This window comes from Osmerus eperlanus, chromosome 20 (assembly GCF_963692335.1).
Source record: "Osmerus eperlanus chromosome 20, fOsmEpe2.1, whole genome shotgun sequence".
NCBI lineage: Eukaryota > Metazoa > Chordata > Actinopteri > Osmeriformes > Osmeridae > Osmerus > Osmerus eperlanus.
Genome location: NC_085037.1, coordinates 3,400,635 through 3,423,152, shown reverse-complemented (window position 1 = coordinate 3,423,152; position 22,518 = coordinate 3,400,635). Strand labels below are relative to the sequence as shown.

Genomic DNA, 22,518 nt, shown 5'->3' with positions numbered 1-22,518 from the left:
TATATGTCAATGAAAAATTCATAGAGATCCCTTTTCATGGTTAATTTGATGCCCATTTAAGGATAAAATTATATTGCACCAATAACCACCTCAACAAAAAGGCAAGACTGTAGCAGGCAGGACAACTATCCATCAACAGTAGGCTAATACAGTACCCATTAAATATGAATATTTTTTTAAGAAATTAGCACTCAATTAGCAAATTTAAGAGAAATGACAATATAAAGTTTATTCTATTTTCTGTCACTATGGGAGTTTGAGGACAGGACATAACTACTAGTGATATGTACATCTAGCTTTAAACAGAAGTTGTCGTCATTCAATTACATGTACAAACATGTTTTACATTTAAAAAATTCTATTTCAAACTCAATTGGACAACAGTAAAAAGCATTCTCACCCCAATGTTATTTTTCCATTTAACCCTTTGTTGTGTAGCAATTACTATTAGAGACAAGTCGTATATCCATAAAAAGACGTAGTTGGGACAGTTCCAGAGACGTAAACAATCTCCACAAAACCATTGAAGAACAATCGACACAATGACAAGATACATGGTTTCGCTAGATTTGGCATTTGTGTAACTTTACAGGAGTTGCTCCCAAAACCAACTCAACAATAATCAAAAAGCACTTAAAAACCGATACAAATTTCAGTTAGACAGGTGAAAAATCAATTCGAACAAAACAGAGAACGTCAAAATAAATAAATACAGGGGAAGACAAAATATCCCCATTAAAAGCAAAGCTTCTTTAACCACTTTTGACATGGCATCACAAGATTCTCTATTCTGGTCCATTAACAAGCCTTTCTAGAGCAGGGAGTCCCTGTCAAATCGAGTCATTTTCACTTTGCACATAAAAAAAAGGGGACTGATGAACACTGTGCAGGTGAGTGCACCTTGCACGGACATTCATGGCATGATGTTGTTCACCTTCCGGGAAACAGCAGATTTCTTAGCTCTTAGGACGTGTGTGTCCATCTGAATAGTACAAAGGCTATTTCAAAATGCATGGGTGTCTGTACACTTTTCATTGCTGAGTAATTACGTGTCACCCTATTTTTACGTCTATTCTTTCCGTCTCATCATTGATCACCGAGTTTGTCTCTTCAGTGTAGGCCGGCAGAAGTCTCCATCACTCCATTCCTTCAGGATCAGCCTGGGCCATGTAGGCGTCTAGCTCGGCGTCGAGGTGGCCCTTCGTCTTGGACATGTAGGCGTCCAGCTGGTTGTCCAGCTGCTCGCGGGTCACGACTCCACGGCCGACTCCTCCCCTGCCCCTGCTGCGTCCACCTCTCCCGGGAAAGGCCCCACGCCCACGCAGCCCACCTCGACCTGATATGACAAGATGACATCTTGTGATCTACATATAATCAATTTCGTTTAATCTAGAGACGCAATACATGCAGACTGTTCACAACTTCCAAGATCCATTATCTCTGGATATTCTGTTAAAATTCACAACTTTAAGATCAACTACCTCTGGCTCCCACCCCTCTTCCAGCTCCGCGGCCCACGATGGCACCCCGGCCTGGGGCCCCTCCTCGCTGACGCATCCCCCTGCGGAGAGCCACCCGCCCAGGACCCCCACGGCCACGCATCTGAGCCATGCCTGTGGACCAGAAACATCATTATACATGGTTGGGACATGTCTGACACTTTTTGAAAACAGAAAATCTGTCCCCTACACACAAAAAAAATGATTTAACGGTATATCGACAGTGTTAAAATAAAAGTAGTTGAACTACATAATTGCAAGTTAGAAATGTGCCCATCAAGTAAAGAGAGTCACATTTCTGTACACCCAATGTTGTGTGTACCAAATCTGTCCTGTGGCACTGAGCGTTAAAGCTGATGGCTGTCCCAACAAACTCGGTAGCCTAACAGGTGTTAATGCACTGTAGGTCAACACAGAGGTTCATGAAGGGTGGAACCAGTATTGTGAGCAGTTTTAAGCCTGAGTGGAGTGCTGGAATGACTGATGGCTCCACCTGGAATAACGGCTGAAACGGGAGCAAGCTCACAATAACAGCACCGTGTTCGGGTCGTAAAATGTTGACGGTTATTTTTCTCCCATTTCAACAGACAACTTGTGTACTTTCCAAATAAATGTAATGGGAGTGTTTATAGCATACTGGAAACAGCAGTATCTGACAGTATCATAGTGAATTAATCATGATAGTATATTTGATTTTTCTGGATGTACAGTGAACCCACGTTATTGCCCACATGACTGTTCTTAACATATCTCCCACCACTGAACACGTTTGCTAGTTATGCATCCCCCCCCCCTCCCCTTCCTATCAATACAAAGGATTTAGCGACATCAACGCTCACCTCTGAGGGGAAATGCGCCCCTTCCAAGTACTCCTCTTCCACGGCCTCGTAGACCTCCTCTGGTCATCCCTCGTATCCCTCCGGCAGCAAACCCTCGTCCTCCAGCCGCCCCCCGCAGAAGAGCCCCGATGGGCCGGCCAAGCCTAGCCTGGATATTGCTCTTTCCCAGTCGCTGCTTCAAACTCTGCTTAAGTGTGTAAAATCAAGCGGTAGGTAACAAGGAGGTCGAACCTTAGTGATTTTTTCCCCCCACTAACCAAATTTTTCAGTAACTTTCATGACAACTTTCATGACTTGGGCCGGCAATTATCGAGTTCACTCTCTGGGGAGTTTCCGTTTCACTGCGGCCTAAAAAAATAAAAAACTGCCAGCTTGCTCCCTTTCTCACCTGTTTGTGATGCAGAGCAGCCTGTACAGAAGGCCTGTTCTCCATCTGCTGGGCGAGGCGGCGGTTACGGGCGCTGGCCATGTGCTGTTGCTGCATTGTAGCTCGGACGTTGACTGCCGTCGGCTGCTTGTTCTTCAGCATGTTAGTGAAGCTTTTAAGGGGGGGATGGGGAAAGGGAACAGACACAGGGCAAGAGAGAGGGAAAGGCGGAAGAGAGATACGGGGGGTCCAAATCAAGTCAGTTCTCAAAGCAAAGACGAAGCCACAGGAGGCATTGGCGTTTGTCATGTAGGCCCTGTCTCACTTTTTTTTTTTGACACTTTGCTCTTTGCACTCATTATTGTCAGATAGCCAATTTTGCCTGCCCAAGTGGTAGCCATTATAGACATTTTAAAGGAAAGTTGAAGTGCAGAATTGAACGTATGGAAAGAACAAGACATTAGGAGGCAAGGAAGAGAACTGGAGAAAAAGTTGAAGGGAAAGAGGATGAGAAAGTGACTGCCACTTACAGGCCTCCTGCCACCTTCATGTTGCCGGCAGCTTCCAACAGGGGAGGAGGCCATGGACTGGAGGGGTAGTTTGGCCACCCAGCCACTTACAGCCCGGACCGTGCCTTGTGGTATTACCACGTTACAAAAGGAAGTAGGGCGGGGTGAGAGGGGGTGGTCACGTCCAGGCTAGGACTGGGTACCCGTCTCACAGAGACGCTTCAGAGTAGTGAAGGGAAAAGGAAGCAAGCAAGACAGAAGGAGAGAAAGTAGACAAATGGCCGACCAGACAATCATTTCTGAGAGCAGTGTGAGACAGGGCAGAAGAGAAGGGGCACTTGAGTGCTGTACCCGCCCACCGCTGTTAGGAATCTCTTCTCTGTAGCGCACAGCTAGCGCAATATGCACATGCAATGGGAGTGCTGAGGCATGTGTGGCCTGCGTCCCAGTTTGGGACAGTCGCCTTACATAGCATCATAGTTACCCACTCTCCTCGACTCAAAATGTGCGCTGCTCACACAAGCAGTCTACGGTCGACAAGCCTTCCATATTTTGACTACATTGGAAACATTGGAAACATTGGTTCATCGACTTGGGTTGTTGTGTCGGTAAATGCAGCAGACATGTTGAGGGAGCAGCACACAGATTGGCTTCGGGGCAGTATCCATGTCTGTTCTAGTCCACAGTGGCCTCCTGTAGAGCACACTACAGCCGTCAAAACCACGGTTGTGCCCTCGCCTCTGGTCTGGTTACTTCTGTCAGATGCATGGCTCCTCACCGCTCATTCAGGGACACCTTGGTGGTGCTTTTCAGCACAACTTTTTGGGAAGAGGGCGCACTCATTTTGACTTCGCTGGTAGACCTTTTGGAAAGAGAAATAAACCAGTAGTTGGTCAGAAGGGTGGTGTATTGGAGGCGGAGTTTCCATACAATAAAAACAATTAACATTAGTGATTTTAAAGATCAACAGCCAATGTTCTGAGGGTGAGGCTTCTGTATCCACTAATTCATCCACCCACACTTGCGTTGCGCTATTAGCCTACACCTGTCATTACAATTCATTCCAAAAGGTTAAGGCGTGTTATGGTGTAAAGTTCTGTCACACTTAACTATACAATACATTTCTGTATGGACCACAATGTACACAGGGGCATTAATTAAGGCAATTAGCAATGTGGGTGGTTTTTCATGATCCAGGCTAGGCCTCTTAAGTTCTACTGAAGGAAATATTAATACTAAAGTATACAATGATATGCTAAATGAATACAATTCAATGGTTCAAACTTTGAGGACCAGCTTGAGGATAGCCCTTTCCTGTTTCCACTTAGTAATATTACCATCTTGCACAAATGTTCTTTAGAATTTGGAGTTAAAACTTGACTATGCGCACAAATCCGGGGTTGAAACTTAAGACTTCCCAATTAAATTTATTTAGAATAGTTAATAGAACATGTGGGGTTTTATGTTGCAAGAGCAATTCCAGACTCGATATGCAACAGAATTGTACCATGGCTCTGCGACGACTATTTAGTCTGGGAATCGATTTGGCTGCCAAAATGGAGGGCATACATCTATGCACGTACCACTTCCCGCATGAATGCTTCAGCAATTTAAGATGGTTTGCATTAGGATTTGCATCTGTAAGAAAATCTTCCAGGCTATCCCTCTTTTCAACTAGCTAGCATTGTAAGTATAATCGGACATGCCAGTGTCCCAGAGCATTTTGCCTAACCCACACAGTGAATGTTTATTAATTAGAAAATCCCCCCTTCCCACAACTTTTCACCAGAAGGCTTTTTTTGTTTCAAATATAAAATGGGGAGGTAGCTGAGTTTAGTTACTTAAATGATAAGGTATGCGTACAGTAGCAATGACAGTATGCTAGGAAGTGAACGTGACGGAGGGTCGCTAGTCATGCACTGTGCCGAAATTCGCATTGACGAGGAAACTGTTCTATTTCTGGTCGTCTTCACCTGCTTCTTGACGCCATGTATTGCATACTGCCAAAATCAGTCACGTGACTCATTGAAAATGTCGCTTAATTTGTGCAAGTGTGGATATTACAAAGCGTTTGCCTTAGTTAAATCAATGGCTCAAAACCGCCAATGTGATGGCAAGTAGATAGTCAGCTTAGTCTAAAATAAAATAAATGCATCAATTCGACACAAAATTCGAACAAGAAAGCTCGATACTTACTTACTGATCGCTGCTTCTGTCGAAAACGGAGATAACGTTAGTGCGATTGCTAGCCAGACTTGTCCTAGCTTTTTACGTTTGATAGCTAGGCTAGTGATGGTAGCTACAGAAGCTAAGGTTGATTTATTGTGATCCGAGCTTGTTTCTAATCTGAGTTCTCTTCGTTGCTTATGTGTTTCTTTCCGATATTAGTAATAAAATCGAATTCAAACTTCTAAGGAAATTTGTTTTTGCAAGCCTGCTCTCCCTCTCACTGTTCAGTACAAAATGGTGCTGGATAGCATGCTACTGGCGGATAAAGGAAAATGGAAGAAGGTACTTTATAGCTCAAGCGCAACGTCATCCAGTTCACAGCACGTGACATTTTCTGTTACGCCTTTACTATGCGCCAAAGATGGCTGCACTAGCAGTGGTGGAGACTCCGTCCGGGAGGGATGCGATTGCAGAGGGACTACTCGACCTTTTGAAACCAGCTGTCCAGCAGCTTGACCTGCATGTACACTCTGTGAGGTGGGTAGACTATCAAGCTTATTTCCTTGAGTATGTCACTGACAATATACAACGCTTCTTTCTTACAACCAAATGACGAGGCTTCCGTGCAGAAGCCCCATAACAATAATAGCTTGTCTCGTGATGCCAAGCCTCCTGTCTTTGAAGCGGAAGAGACAGATCTGTTTATTTTGAAATGCTTCGACGAGTCTTTTTTTAACAGCTGGCTGATGTTTTATGTTGATTTACCTACCTATCTACCTTGTCGGATTTTCCTACCGTAGCGCAAAACTACATGGCTGTTTTTCTGTGCACACAGTGATCTGTCGCTCGTGAACGATTCGTTCATTTTGAACACATCTTGGGAGTAACGAGTAGTCTGACTGTAATTTGGTCATTTTCTCGTGGCCACGCATTATGAAAGTTGCAGCATAGAATCAGCAGAAGAAACAGAAATTATCGTTCACCCTACGCCTGGGTCTGCGGGTGTGACTTGTGCATTTTTCACGTGACTTGCATAGGCTCAGTTCAGGAAAACAGAAATGATTCGTTCACCACTCGACTGTCCCTGCGGGTGTGAGTCTAGTATTAGTATAATTAAAATTGACAGATAATAGTCGAAGACCATTTGATTGGTTAGGGTTACTAGCCAATCCGTACAGTACAAAAGTACCAACAATTACCAGTAGGGTGCAGCATATACAATATAGTATCGGGTAAAATACATATCTGCCCTTCCTAATATAACTGAACACTGATTGAGACGATTTATGTTCGTTATGCAGGCTTTCTGTCTTACCTAGTAGCCTAATATCTAGGTAAACAAAGCTTGTTAATATATAACCTAAACTATGCTGCTTTTTTGTTTTAGGGAGAGCCAAGTGGAATTGCGAGAACACATTGACAATTTAGCCACAGGTAAGACATTTCTTTTTTTATGGTTTCCCATTTGAACAGAACAGTGCGCCTACATTACTTATATTAAGATGCAGTATTTAATATGATACAAATCATTGTTTATAAAGAAATGTGTTTCTGTTATTCCTTTTCAGAGCTATGCAGAATAAATGAACACCAGAAGGTGGCACTAGATCTTGACCCGTATGTCAAAAAGCTTTTAAATGCAAGACGTCGGGTGGTGTTGGTCAACAACATTCTTCAAAATGCTCAGGTTTTTTGTTTTGTTTTTTGTCACTTTTCAGTAATGTCCGATTTGATCCTGACACTTTCTTTAATAAAAATTGTTTGTGGTCACAGCAGTAAATACGTAGGGGTGCACATGGTCCATTAGAGTTTTCATTATTTGTAACTCTGTCCAAACTAGGTGTGTACTCTTATCAAGATTCAGTTGATACAATTGGCATAGGACTTGCCCAACCCAATAAATCTAGTGGTGTTTTCTTTTGGTGTGTGTGGATATTGCACTGTTCAACCTCTTACAGAGCTCTTACTAAGCTAAATATAAATCTAAATATATCCAAAATATTTACTGATGGTAGTCACATGCAATGTTTCAGGCCTCCAAATCTGACACTTGTATGCTTGATTTCTTTCTCTCTTTTTCTCAATGGATTTGAACTGTAGGAGCGTCTACGAAGGCTTAATCACAATGTAGCAAAAGAGACAGCCCGCAGGAAGACCATGCTGGAGACTTCTGGAGTGTTTACGCCTCGTTCACCCAACAAACCATAACTAACTCTTGTTAACCTGAAATAAATGTTAGGACACTGGCAGTTTTCCATGTCTGTTCACTTGCTGAAATGCATGTTATAATACAAACATATGGGGTAATTCGCTGGTTGTCACAGCTAGAATTCCGGCGAGCATTGCTACATAAAAAGTTGATGGAATTAAACATCAGACTGCACTAGTTAAATGCATTTAATATGATGCAATTAAGGTAAACTTAATCACGTTTTTGCTCCTCTTTTTGGATGTGTATGTCTTAGTTCAACTCGAGACTGCAGTTTCTATAGGCAAGAAAATCTAGTTGCAATATTACTGATGACTAAGTTGTCCATCATCATTTGTAAGAAATAAATCCCTTTGTCATGTTTCTATCCAACTTTGTAAAACCCTTTCTGCATAGCCAAGTTCGTAAAGATCTGACAAATCTGTATTTACGTTTCCAATTATTAATATGTGTTTTTTCATATTTATCATTTAATTGTAGATTTTTGTACAAGCTTTTGCTTGCTTGAAACAATAAACAGCTGTTACTTTAAATTAATACAATGCGTATATGTACGGCATCAATTCAGGCTTAAAAAAGTGGCATAGTAAATAAATTCTGGTAATTTATTCTGATGTGATGGACAGTTTGAACTGTTTCATGATCAAATGAGCTTCACTTTTATGATAAAATTGGTTTGTCGCAAAACTGTGAAGTTAGTACTAGATCTCTGATTGCCTCACATTAAAATCGCAGTTTTCCACCTTTAAACCTGAATTTTAAATGTATTGTTATATTTAATCATTCAATTAAAATCTCATTTTCTCACCAGGCTACACACAATACCCTGCATAGAAAAGAAAATGTAAAAGTGTTTGGAAATGTATGTAAATCAGAGCAGAGATTGGTCCACAGCAGAATTATCATACTATTCAACTTGGAACAGATTTGAAATGCTTATATTTAGATGTTTGGACAGTTGGACTGTCAGTTGGTCAGTACTGATGGGTCACAAACTTGTGTGCATGAATGTGCAAATGAATGCATGTAGAAATGTCCAGCCATTTGCGAAAACATGACAACTTAATTGTAGATGTGTTGAGCTATAAAATAAGTTGTAACTGCTTGTTATATTCATCCTCTGTGCAAATTGTCCTTCACCTGAGTATGATGTGCCTAATTGGATCAGTGGTAAAATGCAAGGTATGTCTGCCCCCAATGTCAATAATGAATGTTTTGTAATGAGAGAAGGAGATTGGGGAGTTGAAGGTGACCCTTTGGGTTTTAGCGGGAGGGGGAATGCAGAAAGGTATTTTAGAGGCCATGGGTCAAGAGAAGAGGAAGATGACTGATTAGACCAGTAGAGTTTTGTATGAGAGTAAGTTACATCTTTCGGTGATAAGAGTGTATACCTCCAAAGACGTACATGTTGAATAGTACCTTCTGGGGTCAAAGTGGGACTGACAGTAGTGCGTGCCTGTGTGGGGTGGTGGGGGGGAGGGGCGGGGGGTAGCCAGGCAGGCAGAAGGGCGGGGTGATCTCGGCGGCGCCACTTTAAAAAAACAGTCGCGCCGATATGTCAATCTAGACGCGACCCAGACAGACCTCAGCCCGGGGGCCCAGCCGTGAGAGCCTTGTCACGATTGGCTGAGAGCCTCCAGCCCTTTGAGACTGGAGGCCCTATTGGCTGGAGCTTGGCTAGACATTCACGCGCACGATGTCTACCCTCTTTTGTTATTGTACCGAGCGCAAGGAGAAGCTTCGGGGAGCAAGCAGGATGCACGAGCGGAGACACCAAGGCTGAGAGTAAGATAACGACAAGGATAGAAACAGATAGGCGTGAGGGGAGGAGGATTCGGAATCCAACCTACTTTAGTGTACCATTTTCACTCCTTCTCTTCTATCCCCCCAATACTCCGGCTAATGTGTAAGTATAGGCAGTTTATCAAATTCTACTGCTTTTCTCGTCACGCGAGCATTAGAGGCAGGCCAGATAAGTAAGGGGGAGGAGGATGTTTTCAAAATCCACAAACGTGAAAATATTTTGATTATTAGCTCGGTTATCGACATACAAATGTCGGAGGAGTCTGCCTTCTGTTGGCCTTATGTGTGCTTACTCTCATGTTGTATCGTTTTGTCCAGCAGTGACTTCACTGGCTCACTGTCTAGTCTGCTGTCGATGTTTTTCGTAAACGTAGTTAATTTAACACATTTCCCACCATATCGCATACTTCTACATGTAGATGCATGTCATTGGGGTGTTACACTGTAATGATGTATTTTCAAATAGGGCTATTATGTTATGTGTATTAGCCTATTTAATTCCTATCGGGATTTCTTAAACGTTCAGACGACAGTCTCAATGACGCGCTTTGGCCAAATATGGTATGGCAATGTTTGAGTCGTCCACGTCTCTTGCAAACTAAATACATGGCTTGCAAATGGTCCATATTCTGTCTTAATTATGCATGAAAATTATTTGGTAGAGAAAGCTTATAGTATTGCACTGTTAAGGGATTACAACGCAATTCCCTTGGTCCTTCGACTGCTCGTTAAGTTCAGCTGCATTGAGACGGGCGTTTTTGGGGGGCCTATATTGCTGTGCACTAAATTGTCAGCACTATATGAGCATGAAAATGTTAAATGAAGAATAAAGAATATTTAACATCCTCAAATCAGAAAGATTTTGCAATTATAGAGCGTAATTAGTGGTAGTTACCCTACCCTAGACTACATAGTAGCCTATACTGTATAAAGCGTTTAGCCTATGTCTACTACTTCAACCTTTTTTTAATTGTTTGATTCTGATGAACAGTTCCAAAACGTTACGATGACCTTAATATCTTTTTTACAGAATAATCATAGGTTGAAACTGAAAAGTTGGAAAGGTTCTGTTATTTAGCAGAATTATTCATATTTATTCTTAATTTCTTATCAGGGACTGATTCAGACCTGGGGCACCATGCAGCTGAAATTTCTGGCCTATCACTGACATTGACTGATCAACTGACCACAAGGTATATCATCTCCACCCTTCAGTGAGGCCAATGCCCCTTCTGCCTGAAACACATAACTTGGGAGCCACTAATCAAAAGTATTTCTTCTAAAGCTTGAGGTCATGCTCTGTGCTGTAAAATCTTTCTTCCAAGGTAGGCTATATATATTAAGATCAGGCACTGTGTTTGTCTAATTTTTTTGTGTTTACACTACAAAAATGGCCCAAAAAGAGTCTGGGCCTGGTGGCCATGATTCTGTCCTGGGAATGGGTAAAACAATTGGCTTGTTTTGAGTTATGGGTGGAGTAAATCTCTGGGTCAGTGGGTTCCATTCTCCACTGAGCAAAATGCCTGTCACCATATAATATACTGTAGTTATATGTTGTATATACCATATTTGTAGTATCCTTTGAGATAGTTGGATTGAATGTTGAAAAGAATCTTCTGACCGTTTAATATAGTTATCTCTGCTGCTTTGTAGCATTTATAATTTGTCCACTTTAGACAATAAGCGTTTGTATTTGTATGAATTCATTATTATTAGCTTTTACACTTACGTATGTATTCAGAATAATCACTCCGAGACCTGCAACTCTTATGCAGGTGAGAAATTATTTATGAGACAATACATTTAAAATATACATAACAGATACAATAACTGATGGTATACTTAAAGCAAGTAGTAAAAGGTTTAATAAGTCAAAGAAATTAGTAAAGTAAATGTAAGAAACTTAAAATAGTTAAAACGTTTAAAACACAAGCACATCTGTAAAAAAGGCCCCTTTAAAATTATTAGGAGGCACTAGAGCATCTAAACTTATAGAATCCTGATCGTTATTCCAGTGGAATGAGAATGGAAACTGAATACCGATTCATTTAATGTTAAATATTTAAATTGTAGTATAAATTCATGCTTTTTAAATTTTATCTTTCAAATTATTGCAAGAATGGGTTTTTCCTGCATTAAAACCAGCACTTATGCTAACCTCACATCTAGATGCCTTCAGCGTCTGTTAGCAGAGTCTGAGCACAGCTTTTAAGTATTACACAAACATTTAATTTGATGGAGCTCTGGGCGTTTGTTGTAAGAAAATATGGAGCCGGGCCAGATGGAAGGCTTAAATTCATTTATTGATAGTGTGTGTTATCAGAATTGTAACCAGACCAGTTCACACACATATTGTACACCACTGCCAGTACACAGACAATCAAACAGACTTTTAATTGCATCAATCTAGCATTACTTAACTAGTATTAATTATAATGTCAAAGTGTGTGAGTTATATTTAATACTGTTGCATTATTTAGAATGTAGAGCAAAAGCTTTGCATTTTCATATCTTGCCTTTCTTCTCTTGGTTTTAAGTGTATTAAAATCACTATGTGTGCTCCCCTTATCAATAAAGTCTGATGAGAGGCAGATTTACAAACATTAGACAGTTAACATGATTTTAGCTTAGCCGTTAGAAAAAAAGCAGGGGAGTGTGGCCAGCTGAAAGGCTCAAGTTAATTTCTTGACAGTGTTGACAATGTATAATATAGCATCTTCATATACTCTGTACAATCTTTATGTACTCTATATAGTCCACACCAACTTAACATGGTAACTGCCTCATTTAGCATGTTGTGGTGGTCAAGCTTCCTGGTTGGAGCCAATGGTTGGAACTATTTTTGAACTAGGAGTAGTTAACAGGTCAACTGGACCAGTGGTTGATTTGAAGTACATTTCTGTAGTTGATCCTACATTTTCACTGTACAGAAAAAAAAATCCATTAGCTTGGACTTCATCAAATGACAGATTCTAGGTCAAACAGGGTAGAAATGGTATACTGTGAAATTGGGCTGCATACTCTGATGCACCCTGTGGTCGGATCACAGTCTCTTTGTGTCCTAGACGTGCTCTGCTGGGTCTGCACTTTCAGTGTACACATTTTTTTTAAGTAGAGTTATGAAGTTGAAGTTGTATGAAAGTAATAACAATAAAATCCCTAATAAGAAAAGCTACAATTTGCAGAAGCTTTCTGATAATCTTTGATAATAATAATAATAGCTAAATCAATAAGGTTCTTCCTACTGGAGGACTACAAATTAAGATAACAATCAACATTAAGCCAAGGCAACCTTAAATATTGAACTTCACCTTTGTTGATTGAAAGTCAGTATGGATATAGAACAAACATATCTACATCTATGGCACTTAAAGAGTTAAGAGAATACATGATTTATTGTATAGAAAAGAAGTATGTAGTAGGAGTATTTATAGATCCAAAACCAAACATTTGATCATGATATATTATGCAATAAAATGGAAAGGTACAATATTTCATTAAAATGGAAAGATACAATATGAAATGCTGAAATGCTGAACACCCAGTAGGAGGAAGCAATATTTTGTAAAGGTCTGTAGGTATAAATCAATAGGTATGGATATAAACACAGGGCCGGGGGTCAGTATTAAGCCCCAAATAGTTTAACTACCCACTTCCTGAAGAACCTAAACATAACAGTAATCTCAGGATCATCAGATTGTGCACTATTTTCACAATGAGAAAACATAAGAGCGAAAAGAATGACACACCTGAATCAGGCCTAAAGGCTTCGGACTGGCCCGACTTGGAAACTGATGACACAAGTGAGGATGAACCCTCCAATGGCGCTCGCGGCCATCGCTACCTTAAGTACGGAGATAACTCTGACAGCCACTCTAGACTGTATAACAAATGGGATTCACTAGGTTGGCTAACTTTGACTATTAGCCCCTAAACTCCATCACTGAATGAAACATTAATGCCATCCACATACCATCTTGAAATATAAGGAGCAGACACAGTCTAAGCAGACAAATGCCACATTGGAACGGTGAACTGTTTTTTCTTTTTTTGTGTGGCACTATGGGTTTATTTATCTGCCAGGAGAGAGTTCCGCTTCTGAATGACTTGATCGACGAAACAGACGTTGGAAACAGAACCAAATTTGTGAACTGATCCAGTATGTTGTTCATTAGCCTACTGATTTGAGTAATCAAACTGTCTTGGTTTTATCTGTAGCATCATGTCAGTGAACCCCCCCAGCAGCAACGACGCCTGCCTGAGCATCGTGCACAGCCTCATGTGCCACCGGCAGGGTGGGGAGAACGAGGGCTTCGCCAAGCGTGCCATCGAGAGCCTGGTCAAGAAGCTGAAAGAGAAGAAGGATGAGTTGGACTCGCTCATCACCGCCATCACCACCAACGGAGTGCACCCCAGCAAGTGTGTCACCATTCAGAGGACCCTGGATGGACGTCTACAGGTATGGAATGGGATGATTACACTCAGTCACAACAAGCGCGTTGCATGTTCTGTTGCAGGTATTTGTTTATTACAAAGTGGAAATGTTGAGTGTGGTGCAAGGAAGACCCTCTCTAGATGAGCTGAATTGAAAAATCACTTTCAAGAATTACTCTAGAAGTGGCACTGCACAAGTTTATCAAGAAATGAATCGTGGACATTTTGTCTCTTTGTTATTTAATAAAAAATTATTCTAGTGAATCTGTAGTGTTGCCTACGTACTCAAATAAATAAAAAATGTAATCGAACAAAATATGAAAAAATCCACTTTATTAACAGTTCACAACTCACATGCAATACACACATACAAACCCTGTCTCTTTGCCAAGCTCTCTTCCAGCAATCTCCCTCACTCTTTCCTTCTCTTACTGTTTGTGTCTTTCTCAGGTCGCAGGGAGGAAAGGTTTCCCCCATGTTATTTATGCCCGACTATGGCGTTGGCCAGACCTCCACAAGAATGAGCTCAAGCATGTTAAGTTCTGTCAGTACGCCTTTGATCTCAAATATGATAATGTTTGTGTGAACCCCTACCACTATGAGCGAGTGGTTTCTCCCGGCATCGGTAAGTCAATGTATGAATAATTGCTGACTGATATATTTTTTGTAGTTGTGATCGTTTTTGTCGTAGTATCTTGCATGAACTTAGCTTGACTTCTAGTAACACAATTTATACACCAAAGGAGTTTCTCGAGGAATAAGTCACTGACATAGTCTTGCCCTTTTCTTCTTTTGTCCTATAAAGTTGGTCTGAGTCTCCAGAATACAGGTGGGTTTCCAACTAAACATTATTATGTTTCTCCATCACATACCAATTGTATTTAACAACTTTTTAACTAAAGCTTAGACTGAAATTATACTCTTTCTTTGATCTTTTTCAAAAAAATTATACTGTTCTCTCCCTTTCAGCCCCTCCAGGCAGGCTGATTAAAGAGGAGTACATCCATGACTGTATTCAGATGGACCTCCCTCCAGGCATGTCCCCGTCAGACCATCCAGGGCCACTGAAGCTGCCCCCTCCAGAGCACTATGGTCAGCCTCTACCACCACTGCAGCTGCCTCCTGAACCGTCGTGTGGCCCCCCATCTGTCACTCTATACCCTAACATGTCCCTCTCGCCAACAGGTAAGAGGCATGTCTGTCTGTCTGTCTCTCTCTCAAACGTGTGTGTGTGTGTGTATTTCATACTCACTGCCTGACAGGCTTGAGACGTCCATCTTGGGCAAGTGTTTGGCCTCGAGAACGACCACATTCAGCCTGTTAGTGACAGGCTGGTAGGACAATGACACCAACAGCTCGCCACGGGTCAGGCACTGCGGGAATCAAAATACAAAATAAATATTTTGGGGCTGATAAAAGATCAAATATATAAAACAATCCTTGAATAATAGATTTTTTATTTTCTTCTTCCGTATTGCACTTTTCTGTCTCTTGAACCCTAATATAATATATATATGATCATAAATCTCAATAATATGCCTTCACTCTTTGCCTCCTTCCCTCTCTCCCTCTCTCCCTCTCTCTCTCTCTCTCTCTCTTCAATCCATCTATCTTCTGTACCTATCTATCTGGGGCGTTGGTTTGTTTTCAAATGTAGGTGGGAGAGCTTTTTATAATAACTTAGGTTTCGGCCATTAAATATGATTTACTTAATAAAACGTAGGGGGGGATTGCCGTATCCAACAAGTGTATAATGAAAGCCAACGCCCCTGCTATCTAACCATCTATCCACCTACCTAACTACCTAACGACCTCTCCAACCATATATCCTCTCGGCAGTGTCTGGCTCGGGTTCCATGCTGTCCCTACAGGGAGGTCATGGGGAGGGTTTGTTGCAGATTGCCTCACCACAACGGCAGGTCGTGACACCAATGACCTCTATGACTCCAACGCCGTCACCATCCACTCCTACACAAGGGGCAACTCAGCCACCTCTGCAACCTCCGCCCCAGCCGGGACAGAACGGCTACAATAGCTCCAAACACACACAGACTGCCTTCCACAGTAAGCACACACAACACCCACTGAAACACCCACAACACACATTGAAACATATAGCCCGCACAAATTATACTGGACCTGTTGAATGGACAGTTAGCTCTGATCCAGCTGTCCTGTTAGCTATGCACTCATTCAAATAAATCCATGAAGAGCAGGGAGCCATTTTGGAATTGTACTTGCATGTATTTACTTAATTACTTGAAATAAAATGTGAAACAAATACAAAGGACACATTTCAGTTTCAATACTGTAGAGCAGAGGCATTCTAAATCACAAATTAAGCTTGAGTTGAACAATTCTACACAAAATTCTCACGACACAAAAACTTCCCCAAACAAAGCTACACAAGCCTGACTGCTGATCACAGGTCGCCTCTATGGGTTGCTTAAGCAACCGATCCAGAACACAAATATAATCCCAGGTTGTCTAAAATCCTTATGCTTATACACTTGTTTGTGCTTATCAACCTTTTTGCTTCTGAAATTCAGCAACTTGGACAGGCAACAGCACAGCCTCCTACACGCCGGTGGGGCCCCCGACACAAAATGGGCGTGGTCACCAACAACCTCCACTCCACCATCCAAATCACTTCTGTAAGTAACTGTAAATGTATAAAACATATTTAAAAAAAATATATATATATACATTGTCTATAGAAATGTCTGAGTGTCTACAGCCTTTTAAAGATAGAGAACTTTATGAACAAACTCACCGGGGATCATTCCAAATATTTATTTCAGTTTTGTTTACAGTAATATATACATTTTCATACAATCAAATTCTGACTTTACAATATATGAAAACCTTTAAGGTTCTTTCTGCGTTTTTTCAGATAGTCTAATCTTATAATGTTTATAGCAATCACATCTGTGATACATGACTGCATGTTTGCACATTTCTTGCTAAGTCGGGCCTGCTCCTGTAACATTTCCTCACTGACGTTTCAGGGTCTCAGCATCATGGCTCTGCCTCGTTTCCTCCTCTGGTATCTAATCACCCAGGTAGGCGAAACATCAATGTGAGCACTTCACACACGCACGCACTGTATATACAGTGCATATGTACAGTGCATACGGACATACCTTACATAATGTATAGCACACCTTGTTCCACTTCTTAGGGCCGGAGTTTTGGTGCTCCATCTCCTACTTTGAGATGGACGTCCAGGTGGGCGAAATGTTCAAAGTCCCAGCCAGCTGTCCCGTGGTGACCGTCGATGGCTATGTGGACCCATCGGGAGGCGATCGGTTCTGTCTGGGCCAGCTGAGCAACGTTCACCGCACGGACGCCAGCGAGAGGGCCAGGTCTGAGCGAATGTGAATAAGAGATGCTCTTCAATTACATATGTAGATAGGCAATGTTTTATTGCCAGTAATGTTTCTACGCTTGTTCACATCATTTATTTGTGGGTCATTTTGATGTTAATACATTTCCCAATTTGATTTCATCTCCCCCCGGGGACATTAAATAATGGTAATCCCTTCCCAAAAACGACACTGTATTTACCTCATGAGAAATCGTTATCTTTCCCTTTTCTTGATTTGTTGTCTCTCATTTTCAGGTTGCACATAGGTAAAGGAGTTCAGCTGGAATGTCGTGGAGAGGGAGACGTGTGGATGCGCTGTATGAGCGACCATGCTGTGTTCGTACAGAGTTACTACCTGGACAGAGAAGCAGGCCGGGCACCGGGGGACGCGGTTCACAAGATCTACCCAGGAGCCTACATAAAGGTAGGGTGCAGCTTGGGTTGTTGTGTTGTTAAAAAGGGCACAGGCAAAACTTGCTGACAAGGAGCTAGACAAGAGAGAACACCTCAAAAGAAGTGACAAGAGCTGCGTGCGCGCATTCAGTGCATGACAGCACATGAATACAGATAGAATTTAAAAAGCAAAGAGACAACATCATTCCTTGAACAATTACAGCTCTCAGGCACCTGCACGAGTACCAAAGAACTGTGCCACTTTTTTAAAACACTGTGCCCAGTGCCTACAGGCTACTATAGGTACCAGAAAATGTTTTAGAATACATAAACTTTTCAGCAAAATGGATGCAAACAATATTATAATAATAATATTAAGGTCATCTTGACCTGACCTATTAGAACTCGTCCTCCACTCTACATACACACTTCTAAATTCAACCTAGTGCTTAATCTAGGGGAACGACCTCACCACTGCTACAGCGGTGAAATCCAAATTGAAATGGTGGATTGTGGGGCCAAAGTACTATTTAAATTGAAGCTTCAACAAAATTACCAAATTTACTTCAAAATTACTTTCTTGTGAGTGTGTAACTTATGTTTTAAACAGTGTGATTAAATATCTCGGCTGTTTCCTCTTCACCTTCACTCACCTTGGCCTCCTGCCTGAAGCCCTGCATACAACATCAAACCAACTGTCACCTCATTGCTGTAATCAAAATCAATTTTCTGGACCTGTCAGAGGTCTTGTTACAGCTCTAGATGATTATTCTTTTTCTCCAGGATTATTCCATTCATGTCTTCTCCTCTTGTAGGTGTTTGACCTCAGGCAGTGTCACAGGCAGATGCAGCAGCAGGCAGCCACAGCCCAGGCAGCTGCAGCTGCTCAGGCTGCAGCCGTAGCTGGCAACATCCCTGGGCCAGGCAGCGTCGGGGGAATTGCGCCTGCAGTCAGTAAGTAAAGTAGAGAACAATGAATCAAATGTATAAATATGGCATTGAATCATGCTTTCACACCATATAAATATAGATACCTTGGGGAAGCTCTGTTTAGTTGTTAATGATTATGTCTCTCTCTTTCACAGGTCTTTCTGCGGCAGCAGGAATCGGTGTCGACGATCTCAGGAGGTTGTGTATCCTGCGGTTGAGCTTCGTCAAGGGCTGGGGGCCAGACTACCCACGGCAAAGCATCAAGCACACTCCCTGCTGGGTGGAAGTCCACTTGCACCGTGCTCTGCAACTTCTGGATGAGGTGTTGCACACCATGCCTTTGGCTGACCCAGGGCCTGCCAACTGACTGCAAAAGAAAGATGAGGACTAGTCCTTAATGGGTTGGTTATATTACATGATAAACACACAACTATACGTATACACTCTCCCCATATCACTGAGACCTATAGGCAGTGAACTAGACCGATTACACTATTGCTTTTACAATCAAATAGATGCTACTGACTACTCACAAACTCTCTGACATGTCTGTGAAACCACTAACACACTAAATAACATGCCTGTTGGCATGCACATAAAAAGGTTCTATTATTTGCAGACTTTCTATGACCTTTAAAGGAATTGTTTCACTCATACACAAAACACGACACTACAACGAGAACTGGATCAGTAAGTTCTACCCATGGAAAATCTGAATTTATATATTACCATAACTTATAATATATGTAACGAGTAAATGTCAGTTTGTCTTTCAAATATTTGAATGCACTGTAGACATCCAGGGATGTGTTACAGAAACCAAGTGTACCCTGTTAACACTTACAGATACACACAGGTACTGTCCAAACATCACAGGGACCCTCTGGAGCCTTTAGATATCCACTGCTCACACACACTTGCACCCTAGCATCTCAAGAACACAACGAGCCGGTCACACCCAAACACAAAGACTCACACACATACAAAATTTGAAGTCAGAATGTCAAGGTAGATTCAATGTATGCTGTCTATCTAGACCAACGAAAAAGACATGGCAACTAAGGGTACAGAACCATCCTGATTCAGAATGTCTGAAAACACAATTCTGGTGGAAGCAGCACCTGATTGGACCTTGACAGCCAATGTTTTGGCATCTCTGTGTTTGTATTGTTGTTTTTCTGTGTGTGGATGTAAACGCAACTAGTCAGTCATTGTTAGCATTGTTAATCAGAGCGCCCAAATAACACCAGGCACTATTCTCAAGTTCATTTATTTTCTTACCAAAAGTCCAAATAATCTAAGCTTTAAAATAGTGATGTCTGTGTTTGTGATGAAGCATTAATTGTATGTAACTGAACAGTTTGCCATATGGTGAAACTCACCAAAGCCAGATTACCTCATGATGACTGTGCAAACCCTCAGTTTAATGTATTTCAGCCAAAACCTCAAATCCTTAGCACTCTCTCCCCCGCTCCACACAGCCTCACATCAAGCTTTTGTTACGCCACCAAAAAATATATGAGTCTGGAAATGGATTCACTTGAAGAACTCCAAGGCTGGATCCAAACTGTAATACTGTGGTTTTTCAGCTTTATCGGTTGAAAAATTAGAAATGAAGCAGCATTTGATTTTTGGTGTTTGATTAAAGCAACTTTCATTTCCAATCGTTTTTATCACAAGGAAAAGGTAGATGGCTCAAATGACATCTGTTGTTTGGCAGTTTTGACTGTCTTTACTTTGCCCCATAGGAAGGTTTTTAACTTAGTCAACTGGTGGTAAGCCAGAAATACTTTTGAACAAAGCCGACTCCACAGACTGAAACATGAGTGCTTGCTTATATTGACAGGTGAAGCATTCCATCTGGTACTCTTTTTCTACTTGTGCCTTTCTGTTCTTCAAATCCGGCTTGTTAGCATAGCTCCTCTCGCAGACTAGGGGGATTCTGTCCTTGTGCATGGTAATTCTAAAGTTATGATTACATAATTATTCCTTGATTGCTATTCCAAGCTACATTGAATGACTCTTCTCTCAAGGTCAAAAGGTCATCTCTCCTCATGTTTCGAAATCTTAGCTGTGTTACCATTTTTGTGGGTCCCAATATGTCATTTTTTTGACAATGTTAATGTATATCTAGTATTAAAGGTTGTTGACAGAAGAGAGGCAGAGTTGCAAGGTTTACAAAGTTGGCTCAGGTTCATGTAAATGAAGTAAGCCTTCATAGTAATTGTTGGCATTTAATTCAACAGCTTTAGTGATCAAACCGGCACCATATTTAGACTATCAGGAATGTGTGCTTTTAGTTTTAGTAAACATCAAATTAGGTCAGGGGTCTCCAACCCTATTCCTGAAAGCTATCTTCCTGTATGTTTTCACTACATCAAAAATCTAGCACACCTGATTTTGACAATTAGCTGGTTGATGTGTAGAATCTGGTTAGTTATAACTGTGGTTTGTGCAAAAACCTACAAGCATGAAGCTCTACAGGAACAGGGATGGAGACCACTGAACTAGACGATACACCTCACAATGGACTGTAAAGCTAACTACACTTTGTCTTCCTTTGTCTATAGATATACAGTCACTTCTTGATTGATCATACGGGTGACATTTACATTTGTTGTTCAGTTGTGAATGAGAGTGTGTTTGCTTAAAGAAAACTGGAAGTTGTCACAGAGCACCAAGTATATACATGCTGTTTAGTCTTTCCCCAGATTTATTTTTGAAGACTGACACCTAGTGGTGCTCTTGGGTACTGCTTATAGTCCTATTGATGGTGTTATTTAACACTCAATACTCGACAGTAATGACCACATCCCAAACATTAATGCTATTAATACCTGTGTGGTCTTATTGGCCTTACTAAGATGTTGTGATGGTGTCAAATATTAATTTAAAAACGTTATGCCCTTAGTCTTAAACTTAATCTGTGCATGCACTACACAAATATTAGATTTACCTCATTTCTTGTGAGCTTTATTCAGGGATGAAACATGGAATTATGTCTGCTGGGGATTTGAAAAAGCATCATTATGCATGGTGATCCCACTATGCCCACCTACATTTTCAAAATATTGTTCCCATGTTTCAGTTATTTTCTATGTTGTTATGTCATCAAATGAGTCCTGTCTCAAAAGGAATTGGACTTTCAGCATTGAATTTTTGGCAGAAACTATATACAAAATATGTTATTAAGTGTGAATCAATTTGGCTATTTTATGGCTATAGTTATTTCTATTATTGTTGTAATTATGGTTATTTTATTGTAAAATCGACGTGCTGCTCTTGTAACGTTGACTGTACACCAAAGTGGAATAAAAAATACAGCATTGTCATTTTTATAAAATCTTGTCCACATGTGTCCAGTATGTTTGTATTTGAAACTGATTATTTTTGATTGAGGTTGCCTGGGTAGGCTACAGTAACAGCATGTTTCTTAAATAATTGGATGACTGTCCACTGAATACAGATTCTCAAAGCAGATACATTTTTACCCATTTTTAAATGCTATAGGGTGCACAATAATTTAAACTAGTACTTTGATTTATTAGAACTCCTTAGGCAGCGACTGAATTGTAACTTGAACAAACCTGGAATCAGATTGAAATCAAATCTATGTTTACTTTAATTGAGAAATAAAAGTACTTCTGAGGTCAATAAAGCAGCGAATTATATATTCTGCAGGGATCAGTCTGCATTTAAAATAAATTTAAAAAACATATAAATGAAAATCATGAGTGACATTAAAAATTGTTAAGTTGCGAATGAATGTGTTTGCTTAAAGAACTGAAACGAAGAACTCCTTCAGCCAAATTCACTGTAGCTCTGAGATATCACAATGTGAGACAGTTTTACTCAAAATGTTTACTCTATATACATGTAACTAGCTTATCCTACAACAGCATGAATTCCTGAAATCCAGGTATGGCTTTTGGTTTGCCACCCCAACATTTCTGGGTGGAGCCTTTCCTAAATAATTGACCAGGTTGAGTAAAAACAATC

General features: G+C 41.0%; 3 protein-coding genes across 8 annotated transcripts; 2 read left to right on the top strand and 1 right to left on the bottom strand.

The window, feature by feature from the left end:
• Positions 1-203: 203 nt before the first annotated feature.
• On the bottom strand, positions 204-5,720 carry chtopa (chromatin target of PRMT1a). 4 transcript variants are annotated; one of them, XM_062486770.1, is made up of 6 exons: positions 5,411-5,720; positions 3,993-4,076; positions 2,727-2,877; positions 2,339-2,525; positions 1,482-1,613; positions 204-1,336 (listed from the first exon to the last, which is right to left on the bottom strand). In XM_062486770.1, the coding sequence occupies exons 2-6, from the start codon at positions 4,055-4,057 to the stop codon at positions 1,137-1,139; spliced, it is 735 nt and encodes a 244-aa protein (XP_062342754.1). In that variant the 5' UTR covers positions 4,058-4,076; positions 5,411-5,720; the 3' UTR covers positions 204-1,136. The 4 variants fall into 4 exon arrangements, with proteins under 4 accessions (XP_062342754.1, XP_062342756.1, XP_062342752.1 ...); XM_062486772.1 differs by having other exon boundaries at positions 2,339-2,522; positions 5,411-5,717; XM_062486768.1 differs by lacking the exons at positions 3,993-4,076; positions 5,411-5,720 and having other exon boundaries at positions 2,727-3,986.
• Positions 5,721-5,766: 46 nt separating this feature from the next.
• Positions 5,767-8,018, top strand: snapin (SNAP associated protein). Its single transcript, XM_062486775.1, has 4 exons — positions 5,767-5,920; positions 6,771-6,817; positions 6,952-7,070; positions 7,484-8,018. Exons 1-4 carry the CDS (start codon positions 5,805-5,807, stop codon positions 7,589-7,591), a joined length of 390 nt encoding a protein of 129 aa, XP_062342759.1. The 5' UTR covers positions 5,767-5,804; the 3' UTR covers positions 7,592-8,018.
• A 1,104-nt stretch (positions 8,019-9,122) lies between these two features.
• Positions 9,123-21,876, top strand: LOC134040774 (mothers against decapentaplegic homolog 4-like). Of its 3 annotated transcripts, none has more exons than XM_062486859.1 (13): positions 9,123-9,498; positions 10,510-10,588; positions 13,614-13,854; positions 14,280-14,454; positions 14,635-14,658; positions 14,799-15,014; positions 15,669-15,893; positions 16,379-16,483; positions 16,838-16,891; positions 17,011-17,206; positions 17,452-17,620; positions 18,405-18,543; positions 18,675-21,876. In XM_062486859.1, the coding sequence occupies exons 1-13, from the start codon at positions 9,495-9,497 to the stop codon at positions 18,884-18,886; spliced, it is 1,839 nt and encodes a 612-aa protein (XP_062342843.1). In that variant the 5' UTR covers positions 9,123-9,494; the 3' UTR covers positions 18,887-21,876. The 3 variants fall into 3 exon arrangements, with proteins under 3 accessions (XP_062342843.1, XP_062342844.1, XP_062342845.1); XM_062486860.1 differs by having other exon boundaries at positions 9,125-9,498; positions 17,011-17,194; XM_062486861.1 differs by lacking the exons at positions 9,123-9,498; positions 10,510-10,588 and adding an exon at positions 10,602-10,720.
• The last annotated feature ends 642 nt before the right edge of the window (positions 21,877-22,518 follow it).

Bases quoted from the DNA above. Each gene is read 5' to 3' on its own strand.
- chtopa (XM_062486768.1), bottom strand. From the start codon at position 3,014: ATGACAAACGCCAATGCCTCCTGTGGCTTCGTCTTTGCTTTGAGAACT. The intron at 2,526-2,726 runs GTGAGAAAGGGA...TACACACTTAAG, and splicing joins CTGCTCTGCATCACAAACAG to CAGAGTTTGAAGCAGCGACT. The intron at 1,337-1,481 runs GTAGTTGATCTT...TTGTCATATCAG, and splicing joins AAGAGGGGTGGGAGCCAGAG to GTCGAGGTGGGCTGCGTGGG.
- LOC134040774 (XM_062486859.1), top strand. The intron at 16,484-16,837 runs GTAAGTAACTGT...CTGACGTTTCAG, and splicing joins CCACCATCCAAATCACTTCT to GGTCTCAGCATCATGGCTCT. The intron at 17,207-17,451 runs GTGAATAAGAGA...TCTCATTTTCAG, and splicing joins AGGGCCAGGTCTGAGCGAAT to GTTGCACATAGGTAAAGGAG.
- snapin (XM_062486775.1), top strand. From the start codon at position 5,805: ATGGCTGCACTAGCAGTGGTGGAGACTCCGTCCGGGAGGGATGCGATT. The intron at 6,818-6,951 runs GTAAGACATTTC...ATTCCTTTTCAG, and splicing joins CATTGACAATTTAGCCACAG to AGCTATGCAGAATAAATGAA. The intron at 7,071-7,483 runs GTTTTTTGTTTT...TTTGAACTGTAG, and splicing joins ACATTCTTCAAAATGCTCAG to GAGCGTCTACGAAGGCTTAA.